We start from the raw sequence: 27,669 nt of genomic DNA on the forward strand, positions 1-27,669 counted from the left end.
CAGGCTGGGCAAGAACGACATTATCATCCTTTGGATCTGCCTCGGACTCGGTGGAGTCGTCACCCTTACCAAGAGGAGTGTCGCTTGCAGGTGTCAACGACAAGGGGTCATCCGTGGAAACCTTAGACAAATCCAAGTGATGGTAGACGAATTTGACCTATTTAAGGAAATCCTCAAAACCATCACTATAGTATTCAGCACAGGAATCAATGAATGCCTGTGATGTCTTGAATTCCTTCATAGCATCATCCTTGGCCGTCTCAACCTAGCCTAAAGGCCCGTCAACTCCTTTTCCACTGCCTCGTTAGCCTTCTGCTCTTTTTCCTTTTAATGACCCTCCTCATCTAGTTTCTCTTTCAACTCCTTCACCTCTTGATTAAAGGTATGAAGGGCGTTCTTATATTGTTCTTGCCCATCGGTCAGGTTCTTAATACACTTATGCAGATGGGTAATCACCCATTCCTTGGCAACGCCCCTGTCTTGCAAAGCTTTCATACGAACTAGTACCTGTAAGACAGGATCATCGTCAGCTATGAAGCATAAGAATGCAATAAATAGAGAAACAAAAGGAGAAATGTACCTGAGCAAGGTCAAAAAGACCTGATGCCCCCAGCTCCTCCGTGCCTTGCTTAGCACAAGGGTCTACATCCTTGTCCCTAATAATGGACTCCATCATCTCCAAGGCATAATCCTTGTGAGTGAGAAGACAATGCTCAGGATCCTAAGTGATAGGACTGGACGTCATCATTAGCCCCTTGCCTGCCCTATGCTTCGGCTTGGCAGGAGATGGCTTCTTAGGAAGCTTCTCTTTAGGAGTGATGGACGGTCGTCCTTCCCGTCACCCTTCCTCTTAGCGACCCCCTTACCGGCGGCCCTTGGAAGCTGACGAGGATGTCCCCTCCTTTCCCTTGGCCTTTTCCTCATCTTTCTTGCGCATAGCAACAGCCCTTACCTGTGTCCTCAGCCTAGCTGCCTCAATTTCTGCAAAAGGGCAAATGATGGCCTTAGACAAGTCGACAAAGAAAGAAAAAAGAGGGTTAAAGTGGATAAACTTACGGTGGCTGGAATAAGCGTTAAGGTGATGGGCTGCTGGTGTTGGCTCCGGACCCCCACAGTTAGAGTGTAAAGTGTTGAGTGTAATAAGATCTCGACACTTTCGCTCATCCAATGGGATTTCTGTTACTTGAGGAATAAAAGCTTCTTGCTCGTCTGTGATATGTGGACGAACACTAGCTGAAAGAAAACAAGAAAAGTAAACGATGTTAGAAATTCGAAATAAATAAACTGAAAGAAGCAGATGAGATTAACCTGAATCTTTGACATAAGTCCAATTGTTGTCAAAACCATGGGGCATCGTCTCCCACTCTTCCTGACGACATACCCAGTTCGTCGCTTAGACAAAAAAGTACCTGCCTTTCCAATTCATATTGGAATCGGGCATATCGGATACCAGCCTTAACTCTTTCTTCCTTGCAGAGAAATGGTATATTTCCTGGGATGAGACAATGTATTGAGGACGATAGCACCAGAAGAACTCGTCAAGAGTTAGTTGATGGTTCCTTCCACTTAGATGACCCCACAAAATTTCAACTCCAATGAATATCCCCTAAGCGTTAAGGGCAATTTGGCTGACGGACAACCCCGAAAGTTGGCCAACTGATGGTGAAGTACCGTCAGAGGAAGTCTCAACCCTACTGTGAACATGGCATCGTACATGTCGACGTCTGCGGTCTTCCTTAAATAGCACTTCTCAAACTCCCCAGGGAGACAGATTGGGATGTTGTCCAAAATTTGGTAATGGTCACGCAGAGTATTGAAAACCTTGTTCGACATCGTTGATAAAAAGTCATTAATCGTCCATTTTTTAGGGATAATGAAAGGAAGATCATATCCTGGGCCTCTTGAAGTACTCTCTAAGAACTCCTCATCATCGTCATTTTCATCCCCGTCACTCTCTCTCCCCCCTTCATCCTCATTATCCTTGTCTTTGCCCTCACTTACTACCGCATCTCCTTCTTCACCACTTTCCATTTCCTCGTCAAAAGATTGGGCTGACGTTTCTCTCTCTTATGACTAGGAGAAGCCCTTTTTGGGCTCATGACTTGATTGGAAGACCTCATTATAGCTCGCTCCCTTGCGGACTAACGATTGTTCACTCGTCGTCTCTCTAGACCTCTGACTAGCTACAAGCGACAAAGGTATTCTAAGAGCCTAAGTTGATGGCCTCTCTAATAAAAGCTTCGCAATCAACTAGGATAAAAAAAAAAAAAAAATAGGAGGCAGTGAGAGTAAAGGTGACTTACCAAGTAACGCAGGCAAGTTCGTGAAAGGTGACGGTCTCAACAAATGGACGATGACAAAAGCATGATGACGTGGGTGAGGTCCTTGAAGTGACGGGTTCTCTCTGATGATCAACAGAAATGAAATAGAAGAAAATAAGGAAGGAAGTGGGGTATATATAGGATGATGAGCGCACAGAAGACAAAGTGACACCTTTGTCCAGACACGAGGCCAATTGGTTTGAGCCACTTGTTCTGACATTTATTGCTCCTCGAGGAGTCAGGTAATAAATGCCCCATCTACTAAAAATATATATAAATACTCCATAACTTGACAGCTGGAACTGACGGGATTATGGAGTAGGAGGCAGCTGATAGGTAGAAATTATTGAAGTGAAGTTGATGAGCTTGAATAGTTGATGACTTTGCTTGCGTGCTTGAGAAACTGACGACCCATCTCAAAGGTTGATGAGCAGACTTGACGGTTGTCAAGTGTGGAGTAGAAACAATCAGAAGGCATTGACAGATAACGAGGTTGGCGAAATGAAGCATGACGGGGTCAGCATGACTTGTTCTACACGCGTGAGTATATAAGGAAATATCTTGCGCCCCACGCTTAACCCAAATCAAGAAGACTCCTACAAGGAAAGGATTCTGCAAGATACGTGAAATAAAGAGTCTCTCTCCTGCAAGAAAACATCTTCTTAATCAAGACACGGATGTTAACCCTACACTACTATAAAAACCCCAAGACCCTCACAAACAAAGGTACGCATAATTTACCTTAGCTTTAACACTCTAGATTTGTCAAAGAGTTCTCTAACTTAACCTTTGGAAGGCCTTTGACCGGTACCACACCGGTACTCTCCTAGGGCTTTCTTTGTTGTTGTTGTTTCGCAGGCCTTGATTTGAGCACGTGAGTGTTGTGTGGTTTACTGATGATTTTCAGTATCATCAATTATATTATATAGAAACTTTCCCATGAATTGCACCACTAGTAAGATTAAGATATATAAAGTATAAAGAAGAATAACCAGGTTAAACTTCTTAATTGACATACTGTTACATGAAACTGGAAAATTCTACTGTTTGGTACAATCAGTCGGCTTGAAGGAGACCTTCATTGTTTCTTTGTCAAGCCCAATCTGGAAATTTGCTTAAGCATAGTTGCCATATATGCCAACATCACCGTTAGATTCTTGCATGGCAAAGCAGTAAACCCCATCTTTAAGTGGAACGAAGGTATGTATAGGCATTAACTGCACATTCGCACCCTCAAAATGGACAGTCAAAATTGGTTCGTCAAGATTAGTTTTAGTTCTGTAGCAAAGATGTGTCCCACATCAGGATCATCCTTAATGGGGTCCATTGCAATTTGCCTCTACACTTTTGCTGCCAATGGGTCATAAAAATCGAATAGCACAATCGTTGGTGGTGTTCCTGAATCCAGTAACATGTTGCCCTTAGAAAGCTTACGTGAAGAGTTAAATGGCACATATGTGTCTCCAACACTAATTCCTTCTAGTGTGACAAAATAGGGGGTCTTATCTTCTTTCGCTACTAAAGGTGTTGAAACCACACCATCACCTATAACTTCACTGCCATTACTAAAACTTATCTTGCTTGAAATACTAGGATCAATATCATATGGCAACAAGCATTGAGAAAATTTGTTGCTACCAAAGATGGAACCTATTTGTGAAACAAAGGACACAAACCCTCCTCCTAACCCAATGAGTCCCATTTCATGGTCATTGAAAGTCTCGGCATTGTTGTGTCCACACCCAAAAGCAATGTCTAGGGAAACTGTTTGCCCAAAGGTAGAAATCATGGTGACTTTTTCCTTGGCCAAAGCACCTTGGGCTATGGAAGCATCTGCATATACGCATGTGTAATTGCAAAGATTTTGAGGAGAACAATTGGCAAGAGTCTATAAGACGACATTATTCTGATTGACAAGAAATATCACTATATGTGGGGGACTTATGAGGGTCGAACATGGGATTAATCTGTTTGTAGCAGCCATCACATGTTACACATTGTGTCCACACAATGTCGCTACTTGTATCGACAATGCCATAGATGTCTACCGGTGGAGTTCCAATTGAGACCTTCATAAGATGCTGAGTGTTGAGAGCTGTTACTTGTGATTGAATGGCATTTGGATAGTATTTGTTTAGATGGCCGGAAAAAGTTATGTTAGCATTGTAGAAGGGAGATTTGGGAGAGTACGGGTGGATTAGCTCAACAGTAAACCCACCATTATTGCTAGCAGTTGTTGCCAAAAGGCCTATAAAATAATTTGAGAGAATAGAGGCAACAAGGAAGTATGGATGAAGCATGTCATTGCTTGCCACTGAATTCAAGGTTTTGGGAGAGAATCACAAATTGGAAAGTTTTATATACACTTTCTCAACCCTCCAAAATTTTGATTTAATTGTTTCAATATTATATTATATTATTATCTTTAAATTCTTAATTGACAAATACAATGTATTATATTTATACCTAATAAATTTGATGATACCATCATAAATATAAGACATTCATTTCTCCAAGCATGAATGGCATCAAATGACCTACTAAAAACTGCAAAATACTGAAATTCATATCTACCAAGATTTGCTATTTTTTATAATATAAAGATAGATTTTTTTTTTTCCCTCCAAATCAAGTAGCACAATACCTTTCTCAACTAAAAAAAAAAAAAAAAAATTTTTTTTCCTTCCTATTATAGTGGCTTGTTTTTGGTCAACAACTCTGACCGAATTCAATGAATTCAATCAACTTTTGTTTTGCTTCAAATTCAGACAAACTCTTTCATTATATATAGGTTTGAAAATTTAGATTTTTTTAAAATTTTTTTATATATATAGTCCACTCCTGATGATAAATTTTTATCATCAGACCAATATACCAATCGGTGATTCGTATAGGCGGAGATTGAATTCCAAATATCTTATTTAACCATTAGAGACTTTACTAGTTGAATTAGTTGGAATCCACTCGAAAAATTTAGATCCGGAATGTTTAATATCAAGCCAAATGATTAGCTAAAGAATTAATTGTAGAAGAATGAAATTATACAATACAAGGATATATAACCTAATCCTAATATTGTTACCTATAGTCTATAATCTATAGGCTATAGTTTGGTACCTATAGTCTATACTCTATAGGCTACAGCTTGGACTTACGGCTTTAGTCACATGCAGTTCCAACTCAATTGAACTCTTTTATTTTGTGTATTTCTTTAGTGTACATTTTGTGTTTTTGATATTTGGGTGAGAAAGTTTTGGAATATATTTGGCCTTATTTTTAATTTTCTTTTTGTATTTGAATCATGGTTTTATTAGGGACGGGTCTTGAAATTATTTATTTCATTTTTTCTTTGAATTTTAAATTGATTAGATAGTTTTTTGTATTTTGGATAGGACAAAGTTTAGTTGCAAATTTAGTTGTAGCCAATGGCTACTACGTTCATTTAAAGAAATTTAACATAACTACATATTTTGAAAATGTAACAGTTTGATTTTATGGTCTTTCTACTCTTAATATGCATGTTGAATTTCTTGTTAATTAGATATTATTTAGCATTTGATCTTTAAACTTGTTTTCATGTATAATTTTAGACTATAAAAATTTAAAATTTAAACATTTGATTGATGACATAGTTATTGATTTGTGATCTTTTGAATTTTTTTAAAAAATGTACGATATAAGAAGAAAATATTATCCAATGGTTGAGTGAAGTTATAGTCAATGGTTGCAACCAAGTTTGTAGCAAAGCCATGTCCTTTTGGAAATTAGGGAGAGAAAGTTTGGATTTTACTCCTTTTTTTTATTATTATTTACATTATCATTTTCTGAGAAATGAATCATTTTCAATTTCCAAAAAGCATTTTTTTTAAAATTATCTCATTTTTTTATGTTTACACTTTCGATGGACTTTAGGTCTTGAAAATGTTTGTTTATCATTTATTTTTTCTTTTGTTTGAATTATTAATTTGATATAATTTTCAATATTTTGGATATTAAGGAGAAAAAATTGGGTTTTGAGAAAGTTTGTTTAGGACAATAATTGTCAACTTCTAACATATTTTAATGATGCTCAAAATGTTATAAATAAATGTTAGGTTTAACTACATATTTGGCCCCTATCCTTTATATCATATTTCATTTTGGTCTCATTCTCAAAAACAAAATATTTCAATTTGGTCTTTAACATTCCAATTGTGTCAATTTGGTTCCTAACCTTTCAGTATTGTGTCAATTCGGTTCCTAACATTCCAATTTTCATCTCCTAGATGAAAATTGCTGATGTGACAGACGGCCAAAATAAAAAATTAGTTTTTTGTCACATCAACAAAAACTAATTTTTTTATTTTGGTCATTTGCCACGTTAGCAATTTTCATCCAAGAAATAATGGTAGTGACTAAATTGTGTTAGGACATATGTGTTTTCACTTATTAAGAACATATGTTATTTATTTATGTAAATTGGCTAATCCTTTGACAAAATGCACTCTACTTGTAATTGGGTAGTTCTAGGTGTTTTTAATACTTCAAGAAACAAGGTTTCAAGGTCAAGTGTTGAAGTCATCAAGTTTGTCCAAGAAAAAGCAAGCTGAAGTGCAATTTCATTAAAGCTCGACATAAGAGAACTCATGAGAATATATATATATATATATATATATATATGTGGGCAAAAACTTGAGTTTGATGCCATGTTCCCTGCTTATAGATTGCCAAACCTGAAATCAAAAACTGTAGTTAGGGTCTGTTTGAGATTCGCTTATTTTGCTGAAACTAAATTTTTTTTTTCTGAAAGTACTAGATAAAGGTAAAAGTTAACTGAAATAGTACAGTAAAACCTATAAATAGTACCAAAAATAAGCCAAATAATAAAATAAGCTGACAAAAATAATTTTTGCTAAATGGACACTTAGTATTTTTAGAGAATTGGCATCACAAGCTATCCGATGACATTTCATTTGAGCCAAATGGAGGTCCAAAAGGCTCATAACCAAGTTCACAAAAGTGAAAAGAATTTTTTTGAAACCCATGAATTTTTTCCCAAAATTGGCTTAAGGTAATCACTGTTAGGGTACATTTTTTTACACCTATTTTGGTTTAAATACCACCTATTTATTTCCAAACATCACCAACAAATTATTGGGCTTCTCTAAATATTTTTGCCTATTATTATGCTAGCCCACAACTATTTTTCTTCCCACCACAAAATTGGGCTACAAATATAAAACGTTATAAGTCCCAATATTTTTGTAAAGCCTATAATTTCGACTCATCCCCAAATTAATTATTTTATTGAGCAAGTTAAAATCTCAATCTTTTTTTTTTTTTAATAAGCCCAAGAATGTTTATGCTTAGCAATATTTGAAAAGCACATGATTCCAATCTATGGCAAAACAATTTTATCAAGGGAATTCAAATCCATAATTGAAGCCCATGATTCAAATCCATGACAAAATAATTTTATCAATGGAATTCAAATCCATAATCAAAACTCTTGATTCAATCTCATGGCAAATTATCAAAAAACTCAATTCTCAGTAGCAACATTAAAAGCCTAATTTTCACTGGCAACATCAAAAAGCTCAACTCATATTAATACTATTTAGTAAAAAACCCAATATTGTTACTACTTGGGAAATACCATATTATTGAATTACCTATGCCCATAACCATAATTGTTTTGGAAAAAGTTTGAATGCTCATATGTTTCCAAATTCATGAGAAATTATGATTATTCTACAGTCATTATTTATAATTCTACAAGCTCACCATCTAAATTATGACATGATTATCGAGAACTATAAACATTACTTACGATATGGAGTTCATCATTTCAAAAATAGTAAATATTATTTACAAAAGCATTTTGAAATAATTAAGCTTATGCTATTATTATTACAACTCATTGCCCAAAGATTCATTACAAATGTCTATCAAAACCCAAAGCATTGACTACCAATAAGAGTCCATGAGAGATGTTAGGACATATGTGTTTTCACTTATTAAGAACATATGTCACTTATTTATGTAAATTGGCTAATCCTTTGACAAAATGCACTCTACTTGTAATTGGGTAGTTCTAGGTGTTTTTAATACTTCAAGAAACAAGATTTCAAGATCAAGTGTTGAAGTCATCAAGTCTGTCCAAGAAAAAGCAAGTTGAAGTGCAATTTCATTAAAGCTCGACACCTTCTCGATAGCTACCTCGAAACCGCTATCTGTTGAGATTTAAAATTTCAGATTTTCTGATCTGATTTTCTTGGGATCCGTGAATATACTTTTGGGTCTTCTTTTCTCCAAACCCTAAACATATAAAAGGATTGTTTTAAGAGCCATCTAGTGAGACACAAGTTGCAAACTCATTAAGCAATCTCTGTTCAAGCAAATTGTGATCAAAAGACGAAGTTTTTGACCTAGTTCATCTTCTCTGAAGAAGTTGCTGTGTATTTGCACCATAGGGTTTTGTGACCAAGCATCTTCCTGATCTTCATCGTGTAGGATGAACTGAAGAACTTTGCAGCCAACCTTTCTTCCTTAAGTTGGTGTTTTGAAGTCGCATACTAGGATCCACGCATTGGTTAGTCACGTACTTGGGAGCCGTGCATCAAAGATGGGAACTGTCTCTACAGATCAAGTCCAATTGGGTATTGGGGTAAGGGTTCAACTGTAGGTTGGTAAGGTACTTGTGATTCCTTTACTTGTAACCGCTTGATTTGATAATAGTGGAGTTTCGGGAGTGATGACCTGAAAATCATCCGGTGGGATTTTTGCCGCGAGGTTTTTCCCCATTCGTAAACAAATCACCGTGTCATTTAATTTCCACTGCAAATTTAGTTATTTGGTGATTTGTTTGTGCTTCCACATATTTGCATGCTAAATTGATTAATTAATAACTTGGCTAATTAATTAATTAGTTTAATCACAATGAGTCATTCAGATTGTGGCCGATCAAGTGGTATCAGAGCAGGTACACTCTGATTAGGTTTAATCTTTGCTGTGTTGATCCATTGACCCCTGCTTGTCATGGATAAAGGACAGTCATTAATTATACCTCCTTTATTTGATGGCACTAACTATGCATACTGGAAAGTACGCATGAGAGCTTTCTTGCAGTCTTTAGATGAGAAGGTGTGGCAGGCTGTAGAGGTTGGCTGGACCAAGCCAAAAGAAGAACCGACTGATTGAGATGTCGCAAAGATCAAGGTGGCTAACTTCAACAGCAGAACGTTAAATACCCTATTTAGTGCAGTCACCAATGAGGAGTTCAAGAAGATATCCTCAACTGAAACTACTAAGGAGGTTTGGATCATCCTCCAGACAACCTATGAAGGAACAAAGGCTGTCAAAGATTCAAAGTTTCAGAGGCTCACTACAAGCTTTGAAGAAATTAAGATGGAGAAGGATGAGTTGTTTAATGAGTTCTATGCCAAGCTAAAGGACATAGTGAACTCAGCTTTCAATCTTGGAGAAACCATCCCTGAACCTAAGGTTGTAAGAAAGGTGCTTAGATCTCTACTTGAGAGATTCCATGCAAAGATTATGGCAATAGAAGAATTAAAGGACATTGATAAAATTCCTTTGACTGAGCTAGTTGGAAACTTGCTAGGATTGGCAAAACTAGTAAAGGCAAGAGCATGGCCTTGAAGCAAAGAGCAGTGATACAAATAAGTCTTCCGATGATGAAGATTCTAAGATGAAGTCCTACATTACAAGGCAATTTAAGAAGTTTATGAAGAATGCCAATGGGAGGAATTTCAACAAGGATCACAGACAATCCACTTCTTCTCAGTTTAAGAACCAAGATAAAGGGAAGAAGGACATTAAGGATGGCGGTCAATACACTGTTCCGGCTGGACCAAAGTGCTTCGGATGTCATGGATTCAGTCACATGAAGCATGAATGCCCAACATATCTCAAGAGCATTGGGAAGAGTAAGGCACTTGCTGCAACCTTGAGTGACACTGAGCCTGAAGATGATTCCGACAATGAGGATAATGGAATCTTAAATACCTTCACTGCCACAGTCAATCCTATTGAAGGGATTGTTGAAGAAGTGGATGAAGAAGAAGAATTGGTGGAGTCTAAATTTGAGAAAATGGATGATCAAGATGATATCCACTCAGCCTATGAGAAGCTTTACAAGCTCTCTGAGAAGCATGAGAAATTGTATAGGCTAACCACCAAGAAGCTCAGTGATGTGGAACTTGATCGTGAAGAGTTGTCCACAAAGGTTGATGAGGCGAATCAAACTATTGGAGCACTGAGGTTTGAGAACAACTTTTTGGCTGAGAAGACCAAGAAGCTTGAAGCTGAGTTGTTTCAAGTTAGAGCTCAATTGGAGAGGACTTCAAGTGCAAAGCTTAATGAGATGCTGAGCAATCAGAAAACTGCTTCGGATCGAACAGGCTTAGGGTATGGTCTTTCTTTCTCTAATACTGCTTCTACTAGTAATACTGTTTTTGTTTCTCCTGCTAATAATACTGAAATCGAGAACACTGATGTTAAAACTAAATTAGCTAGTGAGAACTTAGACAAGGGTAAATCAATCTTAGGAGCACCCCCTAATCAAGATAAGAAAGATGCTAAAAACCCTAGGACTAAGAAGGCTAACTCTCAAAAGCCTAAACAAAAAAAGCAGCATCTCTGTCATCATTGTGGAGCTGCCGATCATACTCCTGGTTTAACGATATTCACCGATCGGTGAGTTGTCTGCAATGGCATGATAGCATCTGGAAGCCAAAATCAGCTTCAATCCTCTCTTGCTCCTCTTGGAGATATTCTAAAAGCCCTCTTGCTTCTTTCTAACTTGAACGGTTTCAATTCTTCCCCCTTACCACCAATTTAAGGATTCAATCAAAGGAAAGGTTCTTCCAAGGTGTGGAAGAAAAAGGACTCTAAGTGATTTCATCACTTTCTTTTCCCTTCTTGTTTTTTTTTGTTGCATTACTTGTGTGTTTTGCATTTTTGTTGAGTCAGTCTAGTTTTATGCTTTGCTTTGTTTAACATGTTTTGTGTGTTTACTTTCAGTTTTGTTTATTTTGTTTTTGATATTAAAAAAAAAAATTGAAAAATCAGAAAAATACAAAAACAGTGTATGTTTTGTGTACTTTGGTACTTGTGTACCTTGGATGGCCATTGAAACAAAGTTTCTAAACTTTGTATCTCTTGTAGCTTAGATGAGCATCTCTATGCACAACTAAGCAAGTAAGCTTTGTGGCTCTTGTTTGTGATGAGTAAGATTAAGTTATCTCTTAAACTTAACACTCGTATCACTCTTTTTGATGGGTAGGACTAGAAAATCTTAATAGAAAGGTATAAATAACCATCTTACCACTGTTGCTCGCCAATCATAAATGACACCTGTATGCTTCGGCATAGCAAAAGTGCAGTGTCATAGACACCTGTATGCTTCGGCATAGCAAAAGTATAGTATCAAAGACATTCGTATGCTTCGGCATAACAAAAGTGCGATGTCAAATACTTAACATCTTGGGTATTTCTTTTCTCTCTTTTATATGCCCATGTATGGTATGCTAAAATAAAAGAAATATGTAAAGAAAATAAAAAGCAAAAAGATAAAAAATGCTTTAAATATGGTTGCAAGCATGTATTCTAGGAGATGTGAGAGTTATAGGATATACCTCGAAGGTGATAGTCCCCATCAAACAGTTATGATTGTGTGTGAGTTAAAGTTACTTTCTCATATCTCAAATCGTCATAACATGTATACACATATGCAATTTTGCGATGTTTTTCACACACAACACGCAATATTCTTTGCTACTTTTGATACATGTGCAGGTACAATGTGATTTGGCCATCACAAAGGTTCTACATGTGCTTATGTATGCTCACTAAACTGTCTTAACTTGTTTTTGAAAAATAAAATTGGTTAGACTTGTTTAGTGTGTATGTGTGTGTTTTTTTTGAGGATCTATGTGCTTAAATTCTTGTTGAGAGATGATTTTGAGAGCTTTATATGTTGAATGGATCATTGGTTGAGGTGTATGATGAATTGCATTCATGTCTGTGTTTTTCTCTTCTCGAAAAACTGCTTTTAACTGCTTGCTCGAAACCTCCTCGACACCTCCTCGATACCTGGTCATCTGTCGAGCTTCTCAAGCCTTTTTCTTATCGCAATCTCGACACCTCTTCGACACTTGATGGATCGATCAAGAAAGTTTCTGTCTCCTCGACACCTCCTCGACACCTTGTCAATCAATTGAGCTTCTGATCTTTGAAATTTGATCTTGCACCTCGATACCTCTCGATACCTCCATCTGTCAAAGGCCATTTCTCTCAATACCTTCTCGACAGCTTCCTCGATACCTCTCGACACCTCAGCTGTCGAGATTTATTGAGGTGTCTATTTAAGGATTTTTCGCGATTCAGACTTCATTCTCTCGATCTCTCTCGATCTGTCCGTGGCTGTTCACCTCCCAAACACCCTTTTCTTACTTAAATCTTCAAACCCTCTTGATTTTCGGCCTTCCCTTGGTTTCAATCACTTGGTAAGTGCATTTTTCTCTTCCTTTTTCATGCATTGCATGTTTTGAAACCTAGGTTTTGGGATTTTTTTGAAATTTTTGGGGTTTTTCAAAATTGATGAGTTTTTATTGAAATTTTGGGTTGGGTTTTCATTTAAATGCTTTCAAAATGACATACATTGATTCCATGTGCATTAGAATCACATTTACATGCATTTAGATGTGTGCTTTATGCTGTGTGCTGGTAGGATTGGATTGGGCTGAGCCCATGATGTCTTTTGCTTTGCATATCACATGCTCATGCATTCCCATGCATACGTTCTTTTTGTTCATCATATTTGCTCTATTCTGAACTGTGTTGGGACTTCTGATTGTCTCCCTCTCTATCTCTTTCTCCTTCTTTTACGTTAGTAGTGTCTATGACACCCAAACGTAAATCCACTCCTGCTCGGAACCCTCTGCGTTCTGGAGCTCTCTTTTCTTCTGACTTTGCTCCTCTTAACCTTTGGTTCCGTGATGGAGATGCCCACAAGGCATTTACGGAGAACTTTTCTCGACGAGGTGTTCATTTGGAACGCCAAGTCGTTTTGGCGGACTTCGCCGACACTGACCTTCCCTCTGTCATTCACAGTAGGGGATTGGGGTCACTGTGTGACATCCTGGTCACTTGTCCCCTTGTGCTGATTCAGGAGTTTTACTCTAACATGCACGGGATAGATCGTTTAGTACCTCTCTTTTTCACTTACGTTCGAGGTATGCACATTCCTGTCACATCGCAGTTAGTTGCGGATGTGCTTAAGGTCCCTAGGATAGAGTTTCCTGACTATCCTTCTTGTGAGCGTCTGAGGACTGTGTCCAAAGATGAGCTCATCTTTGCCTTTTGTCAGCGCCCTGCTGATTGGGGAGAGCATCAATACACATCATATAGGCCTTTTGCTAAAGGTCCTAGATTCCTAAACATGGTGATGACATTTGTACTCCATCCTCTCTCTCACTACAACTCTATCACAGAGCCTCGTGCTCGATTTTTGTTATCTCTTCTTGAGCATCTCACTATAGATTTTCCTTCTCACTTTATTCTTTCCATTATAGATGTTCATCTTGATTCGACGTCCCGTGATAAGCTCATCTTTCCTTCCGCTATCACGAGGATCTTACGCCATTTTTCCATTCCCTTTCCTGTGTCCAACCACTTCACACACATATCTGCCATAGATGCTGCTACCGTAAAATGTAGTGAGGCTTAGTTTAGGTCGCGACAGATGGATTCCACTCCTCCCTGCCGTTCGGCTCCGTCCAGATCAGCTCCATCTACATTTGCTCCTTCTTCATCTACGGGAGATGTATCTCTAGGAGACATTATGGCGTAGCTGCAACGCATGGACACTCGCCTTGATACACTCTCTGCTGAGTTGTATCAGGTAAATGTTCGTGTTGGTCGTATTGCATGACGGCAGGTGACCATGGGTGGTTTTACTCTAGAGGCTACTCCTTCACCACCTACTCCGGCAGCTTCAGATTCTGAGGATGATGAGGATGATGATGATGATGATGATGGAGATGCTAGCTCTACTGATGAGATGTTTACATGACACTCTACCCTTTGTCACTCGTGACAAAAAGGGAGAGCAGTTTTGGGTTATGAGAGTAGTCATCTTAGGGGGAGAGTTAGTATAGGACATTTTGATAGAGGGAGTGTTGATATTCTTAAGGGATGTAGTGAGGTTTTTATGTATCTTTTCTTTTTTATTCTTTATAGATATACATTGATCTTGTATATGAGGTCCTTTGACCATTTTTACATACATTGTACTTATACTTCTTTATATATGTGGATGTATGTTTCTTTCACCTTTCTCTTCATGTGTTGTTTCTTCTCTATCTTTATACACATGTTCATTATTTTTGTATGCAATCTATTATTTCTGCTTCACACAAGATGCCTTGATGAATTTTGTTTAAAGTGTTTCAGAAATACAGGTTGTCAAAGTCTACTTGCCATAAACTCTCTTCTTGTAAAGTTTTTCAAGAGTTTGTGTTAGGATAGATTTTATTGTATTCCACAAGTGAATGTGAGTTTAGTGATTTATGACTTCTCTCATATGTTCATTTGCTTGTTGTGGTTTTGTCACGGATTGCCAAAATGGGAGATTGTTAGGACATATGTGTTTTCATTTATTAAGAACATATGTCACTTATTTATGTAAATTAGCTAATCCTTTGACAAAACGCACTCTGCTTGTAATTGGGTAGTTCTAGGTGTTTTCAATACTTCAAGAAACAAGGTTTCAAAGTCAAGTGTTGAAGTTATCAAGTCTGTCCAAGAAAAAGTAAGCTGAAGTGCAATTTAATTAAAGCTCGACACCTGCTCGATAGCTACCTCGACACCTGCTATCTGTCGAGAATTAATATTTTAGATTTTCTGATCTGATTTTCTTGGGATCCATGAATATGCTTTTGGGCCTTCTTTTCTCCAAACCCTAAACATATAAAAGGATTGTTTTAAGAGCCGTCTAGGGTGACACAAGTTGCAAACTCATTGAGCAATCTCTGTTCAAGCAAATTGTGATCAAAAGACGAAGTTCTTGACCTAGTTCATCGTTTCTGAAGAAGTTGCTGTGTATTTGCACCATAGGGTTTTGTGACCAAGCATCTTCTTGATCTTCATCGTGTAGGATGAACTGAAGAACTTTGTAGCCAACCTTTCTTCCTTAAGTTGGTGTTTTGAAGTCGCGTACTGGGATCCGCGCATTGGTTAGTCACGTACTTGGGAGCCGTGCATTAAAGGTGGGAACTGTCGCTATAGATCAAGTCCAATTGGGTATTGAGGTAAGGGTTCAACTGTAGATTGGTAAGGTACTTGAGATTTCTTTACTTGTAACCACTTGATTTGATAATAGTGGAGTTTCAGGAGTGGTAACCTGAAAATCACCCGGTGGGGTTTTTGCCGCGAGGTTTTTCCCCATTCGTAAACAAATCACTGTGTCATTTAATTTCTGCTTCATATTTAGTTATTTGGTGATTTGTTTGTGCTTCCACATATTTGCATGCTAAATTGATTAATTAATAACTTGGCTAATTAATTAATTGGTTTAATTACAAGGGGTCATTCAGATTGTGGCCTATCAAATTGACATAGTACTGAAATGTTAGGGACCAAATTAACATAATTGAAAAGTTAGACCACCAAAAAAAGAAAAAAAAAATTAGTTTATTTTCATATCAACGGAAACTAATTTTTTTATTTTGGTCGTTTGCCACGTTAGCAATTTTCATCCGAGAAATAATGGTAGTGACTAAATTGACATAGTACTGAAATGTTAGGGACCAAATTGAAACATTTGAAAAGTTAGAGACCAAATAAAAATATGGTGTAAAAGATTGGAACCAAATACGTAATTTACTCTAAGGACAAAGTTTAGTTACAAAATTGGTTGTAGTATAAGGTTACAACCTTCTTTAAAAAAATTATCATTATTACATATTTTGAAAAGGACAAAGTGTAGCTACAAAATTAGTTATAACATAAAGTTACAAAATTGGTTGTAGCAATCATACTCAATATCTTTTTATTAGAGGTGAATTTTGACAAATCCATTATTGGATTACATCTTCTTTTTATATCCTCCATACTTACAAAATTTCTAGAAAATTTATATCAATAATTATGTCATCAATAAATTGTTTGAATTGCAAGTTTTTGTAATTTCAAATTATGCATAAAATATAATTTTATAGATCATATAGTAAATAATATCCGATTGTCACAAAATTTGACATATGTATTAAGAGCATAAAAAACATGCAATCCAATAGTTAGATTTTCAAAATATGTATTAAAGTTAAAGATATTGAGTAAGGTTGTAGCTTTTGTAGCTAAACTTTGTCTTTTTGAAAATCTAACCGTTGAATTCCATTTTCTTTAAACTCTTAATAAATATGTCAAATTTTATGCCAATAACATATTATTTGTTATATAATCTATAAGCTTATATTTCATGTATAATTTTAAATTACAAAAATTTACAATTTAAATAATTTATTGATGACATAGTTATTGATCTTTAATTTTTTAAAAATTTTCCAAACATGGAGGATATAAAAAGAAAATGTAATCCAATAATTGATTTGTCAAAATTCATCTTCAATAAAAAGATATTGAGTAAGGTTATAAGCCTATAATCTTAGGCTACAACTAATTTTGTAGCTAAACTTTATCTTTACCCTAAATAATAGGAATGAAAATTCTCTCTAACTTATTTTTTGAATTCTTGAATGAAAATGAATTTTTTTTTTTTGTCTTTCTTTTATTGATCAACTATTTTACATGATAGTGGCGAACTCTATTGTTTGCTGCAATCAATCAATTTAAAGGATACCCTCATTGTTTCCCTGTCAAACCCAATCAAGTAATTTGCTTGAGCATAGTTTCCATATATTCCAATATCTATATTGCCAAAACTCTGCATTCCAAAGCAGTAAACCCCATCTTTAGGTGGAATGAAGCTATGTATAGGCGTTAATAGCACATCAGCACCCTCAAAATGGACAGTCAATATTGGTGCATTATCATGAAGATTAATTTCAGTTCTATAGCAAAGCTGTGTCCCCAAATCAGGGTCATCCTGAATGGGATCCATTGGAATCTGCTTTTGCACTTCTGCCACCAAGCGATCATAAAAATTTTGTGGCAAAAGCGTAGGTGGCGTTCCTGAATCCAGAAACATATTGCCCTTAGAAACCTTGCCTGAAAAGTTAAAAGGCACATATGTTTGTCCAACACTAATTCCTTCTAATGTCACAAAATAGGGAGTTTTATCTTCTTTGGCTACTAAAGGTGTTGAAACCACACCGCTACCTACAACTTCACTGCCATTGCCAAAACTTACCTTGCTTGCAATATTAGGATCTGTACCAAATGGCAACAAGCATTGAGAAAACCTCTTGCTACCAAAGGTGGAACCTAATTGTGAAACAAGGGAAACAGACCCACCTCCTAACCCAATGATTCCCATTTCTTGGTCATTAAAAGTCCCAGTATTGTTGTGTCCACAACCAAAAGCAAGGTCAAAGGAAACAGTTTTCCCTGAGGTGGAAGTAATGGTGACTTTTTCTTTAGCCATAACACCTTGGGTTATGGAACCACTTCCATATCCATAAGTGTAATTGCAAAGATTTTGGGGAGAACAAGTGCCAGTGTCTATTAGATGACATTGTTCTGATTGACAAGAAATGTCACTGTATGTGGAGGACTTTTGAGGATCGAACATGGGATTAGTCTGATTGTAGCAGCCATCACATGGTACACATTGTGTCCACACAAGGTCACTACCTGTATCGGCAATGCCATAGATGTCTACTGGTGGCGTTCCGATTGAGACCTTCATGAGATGATGGCCTTTGTATGCAGATATTTGTGATTGGGGGACATTTGGATAGTATTTGTTAGCATTGTAGAAAGGAGTGTTGAGAGAGTCTTGGCGGATTAGTTCAAAGGTAAAGCCACCATTGCGAGCGGCAGTTGCCAAAAGGCATACAAGATAATTTGAGAGAATAAAGGCAACAAGGAACTGTGGATGAAACATGACAATGCCGACCATTGAATTTGAGGCCAAAGGACAAAGTCACACATTGAAAAGTTTTATTATATACACATTCTCAAGTCAAAGTCTTTTGTCTCACTTTTTCTGCTTTACTATATAATTTACAAATAAAAACATGCCACATGTCCATCTAATTTATTAAATGCTAAATTTATGTCTTCTATTATTTCAATTTCCTAAAATAAAAAATAATTTTTAGGAAATTGAAATAATAGAAGGCATAAATTTAGCATTTAATAAATTAGATAGATATATGACATGTTTTTATTTGTGGAGTATATAGTAAAGCAGGAAGAGTGTGAAAGAAGATTTGGACTCCACTTTCTCCATTTCTTTAATAATTGTACTTTTAAGGAATGGGATTGCTTGAAACAAATTATGGCCAAACTAGGATTTCATGAGAACTGGATCCTTTTGGTTATGAGGTGTCTCTCCTCAGTCACTTATGCTGTACGAGTCAATGGACATGCATGTGGGCATATCGTTCCTACGCGAGGGCTGCGCCAAGGGGACCCTTTGTCGCCATATCTGTTCTTGATTTGTGCGAAAGGATTGTCAGCGCTGCTACACAAGGCTGTCCGAAATAAGGAGTTAAAGGGTGTTGCAGCATCAGCAAGGAGACCTAGAATCTCGCATTTATTTTTTGCCGATGACAGTTTGATTTTTGGGAGGGCAACAGTGAAGGAGTGCTCTGAAATCCAGCGAGTACTACAGGTTTATGAAGAGTCATCTGGCCAACAACTAAACAGGAACAAGACCTCACTTTTCTTTAGCCACAATACAGCCAATGGAGTGAAGGAGACAATAAAAGCCATGTTTGGAGCACAGATCATAAAATCACATGAGTCTTACCTTGGGTTACCATCATTGATAGGTAGGTCGAAGAGAAACACTTTCGCTTAGCTGAAACAATGGGTGTCAAACAAGCTAGCAGGTTGGAAGGAAAAACTGCTTTCAAGTGCGGGGAAGGAAGTATTGATTAAAGCGGTCGCTCAAGCTATCCCGTCGTATACGATGAGCTGTTTCAAGCTCCCCAATACATTATGTGATGAGCTTACAGGGATGGTAAGACAATTTTGGTGGGGACAGGTGAAGGATGAGAAGAAGTTAGCATGGATGAGTTGGGAGAAGATGTGTTTGCCAAAAGAAAAAGGTGGAATGGGTTTTAGGGACCTGAAGCTGTTCAACCTTGCCCTCTTGGCAAAGCAAGGATGGAGATTGCAAACGAACTCATCCTCACTATTCTACAGGGTATATAAAGCAAAGTACTTCCCAAGCTGTGATTTTATTGAGGCTTGTTTGGGGAGCCAACCATCTTTTGCTTGGAGAAGTATCTGGGCAGCCCAAGACATAGTCAAAAGGGGACTAAGATGGCAGGTGGGTGATGGAGAAAAGATTCAGGTGTGGAAAGATAAATGGCTCCAACAGCCAAGTACTTATAGGGTTGTAACACCTATGAGCTCAAGTCAGCTAGTAGTAATGGTTTGTGACCTGATTGATGGTGACCGAAAGGAATGGAAGGAAGACCTAATACGCCAATGTTTTTTTCCCCAGGATGTTGAAGCCATCCTAAGCATTCCTCTCAGTGCTCATGGGGCAAGGGATAGGATGATATGGGCGGAAAATAAAAATGGAAAGTTTACAGTGAGAAGTGCTTACAAACTGGCCCAAGAAATACACTCTGACGGAAACACGTCTGAGAGCTCCGACCGTGCTGCCTTAAAACAAATGTGGAGGCGCCTCTGGGGTATGAATGTGCCAAACAAAATCAAACATTTCGCCTGGAAAGCCTGCAAGGACATTTTAGCCACCAAAGAGAACTTAAAGAGAAGAAATATAACCAAGGACTGCACTTGTGACTCATGTGGCAAAGCGACTGAGACCTCCTGCCACTTATTTTGGCTTTGTGACAAGGCCAAAGAGACCTGGTCCTCAAGCAAGCTGGTCATCCCATTTGAGATCAGCCCAACGTGGACATTTATGGATGTGATGTGGCAGTTACAAAGGTGGACAGAATCATACCCGGGGTTGGTGGAGCGTGCTATAGCAATATGTTGGGGAATATGGAAGGAGAGGAATATTGCCATACATGGTGGTAGGCGCAGAGAGGGCAAAGCTATTGTTAGGAGCTCATTGAGGGTGTTGGATGAGTTCCAACTGGTAACGTGGACATTTATGGATGTGATGTGGCAGTTACAAAGGTGGACAGAATCATACCCGGGGTTGGTGGAGCGTGCTATAGCAATATGTTGGGGAATATGGAAGGAGAGGAATATTGCCATACATGGTGGTAGGCGCAGAGAGGGCAAAGCTATTGTTAGGAGCTCATTGAGGGTGTTGGATGAGTTCCAACTGGTGAATGTGAGACTACCAGCCCCCACAAGACAGCTTTCAAATGAGATAAAATGGAGACCTCCACAACTAGGCCACTACAAAGTGAATGTTGATGGAGCTGTTTTTTCCAAAAGGAAGTAGGTGGGAATTGGAGTGATAATACGTGACTCGGGAGGTATGGTGATTGCTGCGCTCAGCCGGAAGCTTGCTTTTCCTTTAGGAGCATTGGAGACAGAAGCAAAAGCAATGGAAGTCGGAGTTCAGTTTGCATTAGACGTTGGGGTAAGGGATGTAACTCTCGAGGGTGACTCAATATGCATCTGTAATGCGCTTCAAGGATTGGGCGAGGCGTCGTTCTCTGTACAAAACATTGTTGCTGGAACGCTTCATCTTGCAAAAGGATTTAGAACTGTTTCTTTTTCACATACAAAAAGGTTAGGAAATGTGCCGGCCCACTTGTTGGCCCAATATGCAGCTAATGTTGAAAACTACGTTGCATGGCTTGAGGAATGTCCTAGCCACGTAGAGTTTGCTTGTAATAATGATTCCTCCTCTTTTTCATTTAATGAATAAAAGTCAAAGTCTTCTCATCAAAAAAAAAAAAAAATAAATAAAAAAAGGAATTTTCATTTAATGTGATTTGAATATTATATTACTACTATTTTTTAAAATGGTGTGCACATTGTTAAGGCACATTCTCAACACAGTGATAAAGACTCAATACTTATATCTTAAGGCAAAACGCAACGTTTCACTAATCCATGCAGTGCACCGTTTTGAACTTAAGCTGAGGACTTTTATCATCCACACAGAAACGGTGTCGTGTGTCTGTGTGATCAAATGGCAGTTACCATTGGAGGGAAAGTTAGTTAGAAGAGGCAGTTAGACCGTTCCAGAATTCATGGAAATAGTTCCAGAATTTACGGATCTTAAACTATTCAGTTTATGTGTATAATTGTACTCTATAAATAGAAGAACACTAATAGTGATAATGTATTGAAGATTGTAAGATCATTTTGGTTAATAGACTCATCTTCAACCTCTCAACTCTCTCTTTCTCTTTCACTCTCTGTTTCTCTTCTTTCTTCATTCTAAAATTCTTCATGGTATCAGAGCCAATTGTTAATTCAACAATGGCTTCCTCTTCATCATCTTCATCAACTTCCAATTCCTCCGTGAACATACTCAATCAACCAATTCTGCTTCTCTCCAATATGGTCAATATGATGACCATAAAGTTGGATAATACAAACTATATAGTTTGGAAACATCAAATTACTATGGTGCTCGAAACATACTCTATGTATGAGTTGATTGAAGAACCTTAGTTAATTCCAGAAAAATTTCTCAAAGATCTCTCTGGTTCAACTACTGCTGTGGTGAATCCAGACTATTTGCTGTGGAAATCAAAGGAAAAGGCTTTGTTAACCTTTGTAAGCTCAACCTTGACTCCTTCCATTCTAGCTCTCACTGTAGGGTGCTCATCAGCCTTAGAAGTTTGGAAGGTCTTGGAGAACAGATTCTCCTCAGTTTCAAGGTCACATGTTATGAACCTTAAAGGTGAGCTTCACAATCTCAAGAAAGGAGTTGATTCGGTAGATGTGTATTTACAGAAAATCAAGGTGGTTAGGGATAAGTTGCTAGCTGTGGGAGTAATTGTGGATGATGAAGAGTTACTTCACATTACTCTCAAAGGACTTCCTAAGGAATTTCATGCCTTCAGATCAGCTATAAGAACCAGGAGCACTCTTTTGAGTTTTGATGAACTCTCCACTATGCTCAATGCAGAAGAAGAGTCCCTCAATGATGGTTCTGAGATAAAAGATTCAATGTTTGCTATGGCAGCAACAGCTACTCCAAAACCTAATAATAATGGATTTAATCCATCTTTCAATAGAGGAAGGGGTAGAGGTAACTATAATCATAGAGGTGGCAGAGGAGGAAGAGGTTCATTTCAACAATCCTCTCAATTTAATCAATTCAATCAGTTTCAGCAATCTCAGACTAATNGTTGAAACCACACCGCTACCTACAACTTCACTGCCATTGCCAAAACTTACCTTGCTTGCAATATTAGGATCTGTACCAAATGGCAACAAGCATTGAGAAAACCTCTTGCTACCAAAGGTGGAACCTAATTGTGAAACAAGGGAAACAGACCCACCTCCTAACCCAATGATTCCCATTTCTTGGTCATTAAAAGTCCCAGTATTGTTGTGTCCACAACCAAAAGCAAGGTCAAAGGAAACAGTTTTCCCTGAGGTGGAAGTAATGGTGACTTTTTCTTTAGCCATAACACCTTGGGTTATGGAACCACTTCCATATCCATAAGTGTAATTGCAAAGATTTTGGGGAGAACAAGTGCCAGTGTCTATTAGATGACATTGTTCTGATTGACAAGAAATGTCACTGTATGTGGAGGACTTTTGAGGATCGAACATGGGATTAGTCTGATTGTAGCAGCCATCACATGGTACACATTGTGTCCACACAAGGTCACTACCTGTATCGGCAATGCCATAGATGTCTACTGGTGGCGTTCCGATTGAGACCTTCATGAGATGATGGCCTTTGTATGCAGATATTTGTGATTGGGGGACATTTGGATAGTATTTGTTAGCATTGTAGAAAGGAGTGTTGAGAGAGTCTTGGCGGATTAGTTCAAAGGTAAAGCCACCATTGCGAGCGGCAGTTGCCAAAAGGCATACAAGATAATTTGAGAGAATAAAGGCAACAAGGAACCGTGGATGAAACATGACAATGCCGACCATTGAATTTGAGGCCAAAGGACAAAGTCACACATTGAAAAGTTTTATTATATACACATTCTCAAGTCAAAGTCTTTTGTCTCACTTTTTCTGCTTTACTATATAATTTACAAATAAAAACATGCCACATGTCCATCTAATTTATTAAATGCTAAATTTATGTCTTCTATTATTTCAATTTCCTAAAATAAAAATAATTTTTAGGAAATTGAAATAATAGAAGGCATAAATTTAGCATTTAATAAATTAGATAGATATATGACATGTTTTTATTTGTGGAGTATATAGTAAAGCAGGAAGAGTGTGAAAGAAGATTTGTACTCCACTTTCTCCATTTCTTTAATAATTGTACTTTTAAGGAATGGGATTGCTTGAAACAAATTATGGCCAAACTAGGATTTCATGAGAACTGGATCCTTTTGGTTATGAGGTGTCTCTCCTCAGTCACTTATGCTGTACGAGTCAATGGACATGCATGTGGGCATATCGTTCCTACGCGAGGGCTGCGCCAAGGGGACCCTTTGTCGCCATATCTGTTCTTGATTTGTGCGAAAGGATTGTCAGCGCTGCTACACAAGGCTGTCCGAAATAAGGAGTTAAAGGGTGTTGCAGCATCAGCAAGGAGACCTAGAATCTCGCATTTATTTTTTGCCGATGACAGTTTGATTTTTGGGAGGGCAACAGTGAAGGAGTGCTCTGAAATCCAGCGAGTACTACAGGTTTATGAAGAGTCATCTGGCCAACAACTAAACAGGAACAAGACCTCACTTTTCTTTAGCCACAATACAGCCAATGGAGTGAAGGAGACAATAAAAGCCATGTTTGGAGCACAGATCATAAAATCACATGAGTCTTACCTTGGGTTACCATCATTGATAGGTAGGTCGAAGAGAAACACTTTCGCTCAGCTGAAACAACGGGTGTCAAACAAGCTAGCAGGTTGGAAGGAAAAACTGCTTTCAAGTGCGGGGAAGGAAGTATTGATTAAAGCGGTCGCTCAAGCTATCCCGTCGTATACGATGAGCTGTTTCAAGCTCCCCAATACATTATGTGATGAGCTTACAGGGATGGTAAGACAATTTTGGTGGGGACAGGTGAAGGATGAGAAGAAGTTAGCATGGATGAGTTGGGAGAAGATGTGTTTGCCAAAAGAAAAAGGTGGAATGGGTTTTAGGGACCTGAAGCTGTTCAACCTTGCCCTCTTGGCAAAGCAGGGATGGAGATTGCAAACGAACTCATCCTCACTATTCTACAGGGTATATAAAGCAAAGTACTTCCCAAGCTGTGATTTTATTGAGGCTTGTTTGGGGAGCCAACCATCTTTTGCTTGGAGAAGTATCTGGGCAGCCCAAGACATAGTCAAAAGGGGACTAAGATGGCAGGTGGGTGATGGAGAAAAGATTCAGGTGTGGAAAGATAAATGGCTCCAACAGCCAAGTACTTATAGGGTTGTAACACCTATGAGCTCAAGTCAGCTAGTAGTAATGGTTTGTGACCTGATTGATGGTGACCGAAAGGAATGGAAGGAAGACCTAATACGCCAATGTTTTTTTCCCCAGGATGTTGAAGCCATCCTAAGCATTCCTCTCAGTGCTCATGGGGCAAGGGATAGGATGATATGGGCGGAAAATAAAAATGGAAAGTTTACAGTGAGAAGTGCTTACAAACTGGCCCAAGAAATACACTCTGACGGAAACACGTCTGAGAGCTCCGACCGTGCTGCCTTAAAACAAATGTGGAGGCGCCTCTGGGGTATGAATGTGCCAAACAAAATCAAACATTTCGCCTGGAAAGCCTGCAAGGACATTTTAGCCACCAAAGAGAACTTAAAGAGAAGAAATATCACCAAGGACTGCACTTGTGACTCATGTGGCAAAGCGACTGAGACCTCCTGCCACTTATTTTGGCTTTGTGACAAGGCCAAAGAGACCTGGTCCTCAAGCAAGCTGGTCATCCCATTTGGGATCAGCCTAACGTGGACATTTATGGATGTGATGTGGCAGTTACAAAGGTGGACAGAATCATACCCGGGGTTGGTGGAGCGTGCTATAGCAATATGTTGGGAATATGGAAGGAGAGGAATATTGCCATACATGGTGGTAGGCGCAGAGAGGGCAAAGCTATTGTTAGGAGCTCATTGAGGGTGTTGGATGAGTTCCAACTGGCGAATGTGAGACTACCAGCCCCCACAAGACAGCTTTCAAATGAGATAAAATGGAGCCCTCCACAACTAGGCCACTACAAAGTGAATGTTGATAGAGCTGTTTTTTCCAAAAGGAAGCAGGTGGGAATTGGAGTGATAATACGTGACTCGGGAGGTATGGTGATTGCTGCGCTCAGCCGGAAGCTTGCTTTTCCTTTAGGAGCATTGGAGACAGAAGCAAAAGCAATGGAAGTCGGAGTTCAGTTTGCATTAGACGTTGGGGTAAGGGATGTAACTCTCGAGGGTGACTCAATATGCATCTGTAATGCGCTTCAAGGACTGGGCGAGGCGTCGTTCTCTGTACAAAACATTGTTGCTGGAACGCTTCATCTTGCAAAAGGATTTAGAACTGTTGCTTTTTCATATACAAAAAGGTTAGGAAATGTGCCGGCCCACTTGTTGGCCCAATATGCAGCTAATGTTGAAAACTACGATTGCATGGCTTGAGGAATGTCCTAGCCACGTAGAGTTTGCTTGTAATAATGATTCCTCCTCTTTTTCATTTAATGAATAAAAGTCAAAGTCTTCTCATCGAAAAAAAAAAAAAAAAGGAATTTTCATTTAATGTGATTTGAATATTATATTACTACTATTTTTTAAAATGGTGTGCACATTGCATTGCTAAAAATACATTATATTACCTGATAAATTTTTTTGATGATAACACCATTTTTGGGATAATGTAAGACTAAGTCATTGACTCTTTGATATAGATAACAATCTGGAAACAACCCCCCAAAAAAAAAGTCTCTAAAATTGTACTTTTAAGGAATTATGTTCCAGTACCTGATAATTTTTTTTGATGATAACACCATTTTGGGATAATGTAATACTATATCATGAACTCTGTAGACTTCAAGACTTCAGGGCAGCACAGTTGTCCCATGTTCGTTGCCAAGGGAATCGACTAGCACACATTTTGGCTCAATACGCTAAAAATTTAGATTCATTTGTAACTTGAATTGAGGAAAATTCAACCATTATTGAGAACGCTATGGCTCAAGATGTATTCCTTTTTCAATCTTCTCAGTAAAGTTGACGTATTTCTTTTATATATATATATATATATATAAACTCTTTGATATAGATAACAGTTTGGAAACAACACCCCCCACCCCCCGCCAAAAAAAGAAAAGAAAAGAAAAAGTCTCTAAAATATATTACAAATATACATGGGCACAGGAAGACTTGCGAATAAGGTGTAGGTAGGTTTACATTGGTTGTCAAATCTAGTATTAAACCAAACTTTCATGTCTGACCTGGAATTAAAGTTACGTGAGAACGTAAATAACCAGAAAAAAGGCAATATATTAGTCACCTATAACGTTTACTTGATGGCATCAATTGACCTACCATTAAAATGAAAAAGAAAAATGCAATTTCTCCTAACGTAAAAACTTGAAAATTTTCGTATCTATCAAGATTTGCTTTAGTAATAGTTATTTAAAGAAAAGAGCATAAAGAATGCAATAATATTATAACATTTCTCTTATTTCGTTGAACAGATGAATGGGTCATAAAGCCTTATTATGTAAGAATAAATTTGTTAAGGCCGAAATTCGCAGGGGCAAGCAAATAAATATTTGTTTGACTTTGCTGTTTTCTTTTTAAGGTGAAGACAAAATTTTTTATTTATTTATTTATATTTATTTTATAAAGAGCACTATTGGTCTATTGTCACTTCACCTAAAGGTATTCACGTGACTACAACTTTTGCTACAATTGTGGTGGAGAAAAAATATTAGACCTATATAACAATGGTAAATAGTCAATCATAATCTGTCATGTAAAAATAATATTGTGCATTTTTATGTGGTACTAAATTACTCAAACTTCTTTGACTGATTTCTTTGATGATCATCCAATAACTCTTCCAGAGACATGAGCAAAAATAGTTCCCTAGGGCCAACAAAAAAAAAAAAAAAATCATATTATATATCATATACTATATAAATAAAA

At 37.8% G+C, this 27,669-nt stretch overlaps 3 protein-coding genes and 1 pseudogene across 3 annotated transcripts; 1 reads left to right on the plus strand and 3 right to left on the minus strand.

The window, feature by feature from the left end:
• Positions 1 to 3,361: 3,361 nt before the first annotated feature.
• LOC112011595 (aspartic proteinase CDR1-like) lies at positions 3,362 to 4,621 on the minus strand (annotated as a pseudogene).
• A 12,485-nt stretch (positions 4,622 to 17,106) lies between these two features.
• On the minus strand, positions 17,107 to 18,282 carry LOC112011594 (aspartic proteinase CDR1). Its single transcript, XM_024043958.2, has one exon. It carries the CDS (start codon positions 18,187 to 18,189, stop codon positions 17,146 to 17,148), a length of 1,044 nt encoding a protein of 347 aa, XP_023899726.2. The 5' UTR covers positions 18,190 to 18,282; the 3' UTR covers positions 17,107 to 17,145.
• Positions 18,283 to 22,688: 4,406 nt separating this feature from the next.
• On the minus strand, positions 22,689 to 23,507 carry LOC136071438 (aspartic proteinase CDR1-like). The gene has a single exon (XM_065782738.1). The coding sequence runs from the start codon at positions 23,493 to 23,495 to the stop codon at positions 22,689 to 22,691; it is 807 nt and encodes a 268-aa protein (XP_065638810.1). The 5' UTR covers positions 23,496 to 23,507.
• Positions 23,508 to 23,890: 383 nt separating this feature from the next.
• LOC136071439 (uncharacterized) lies at positions 23,891 to 26,157 on the plus strand. Its single transcript, XM_065782739.1, has 2 exons — positions 23,891 to 25,259; positions 25,427 to 26,157. The coding sequence occupies exons 1-2, from the start codon at positions 23,891 to 23,893 to the stop codon at positions 26,155 to 26,157; spliced, it is 2,100 nt and encodes a 699-aa protein (XP_065638811.1).
• Positions 26,158 to 27,669: the final 1,512 nt, after the last annotated feature.

This window comes from Quercus suber, unplaced genomic scaffold (assembly GCF_002906115.3).
Source record: "Quercus suber isolate HL8 unplaced genomic scaffold, Cork oak 2.0 scaffold_312, whole genome shotgun sequence".
Classification (NCBI taxonomy): Eukaryota; Viridiplantae; Streptophyta; class Magnoliopsida; order Fagales; family Fagaceae; genus Quercus; species Quercus suber.

Bases quoted from the DNA above. Each gene is read 5' to 3' on its own strand.
- LOC136071439 (XM_065782739.1), top strand. From the start codon at position 23,891: ATGGCCAAACTAGGATTTCATGAGAACTGGATCCTTTTGGTTATGAGG. The intron at 25,260-25,426 runs GTATGAATGTGC...CTTTGTGACAAG, and splicing joins AATGTGGAGGCGCCTCTGGG to GCCAAAGAGACCTGGTCCTC.
- LOC112011594 (XM_024043958.2), bottom strand. From the start codon at position 18,189: ATGAAGGTCTCAATCGGAACGCCACCAGTAGACATCTATGGCATTGCC.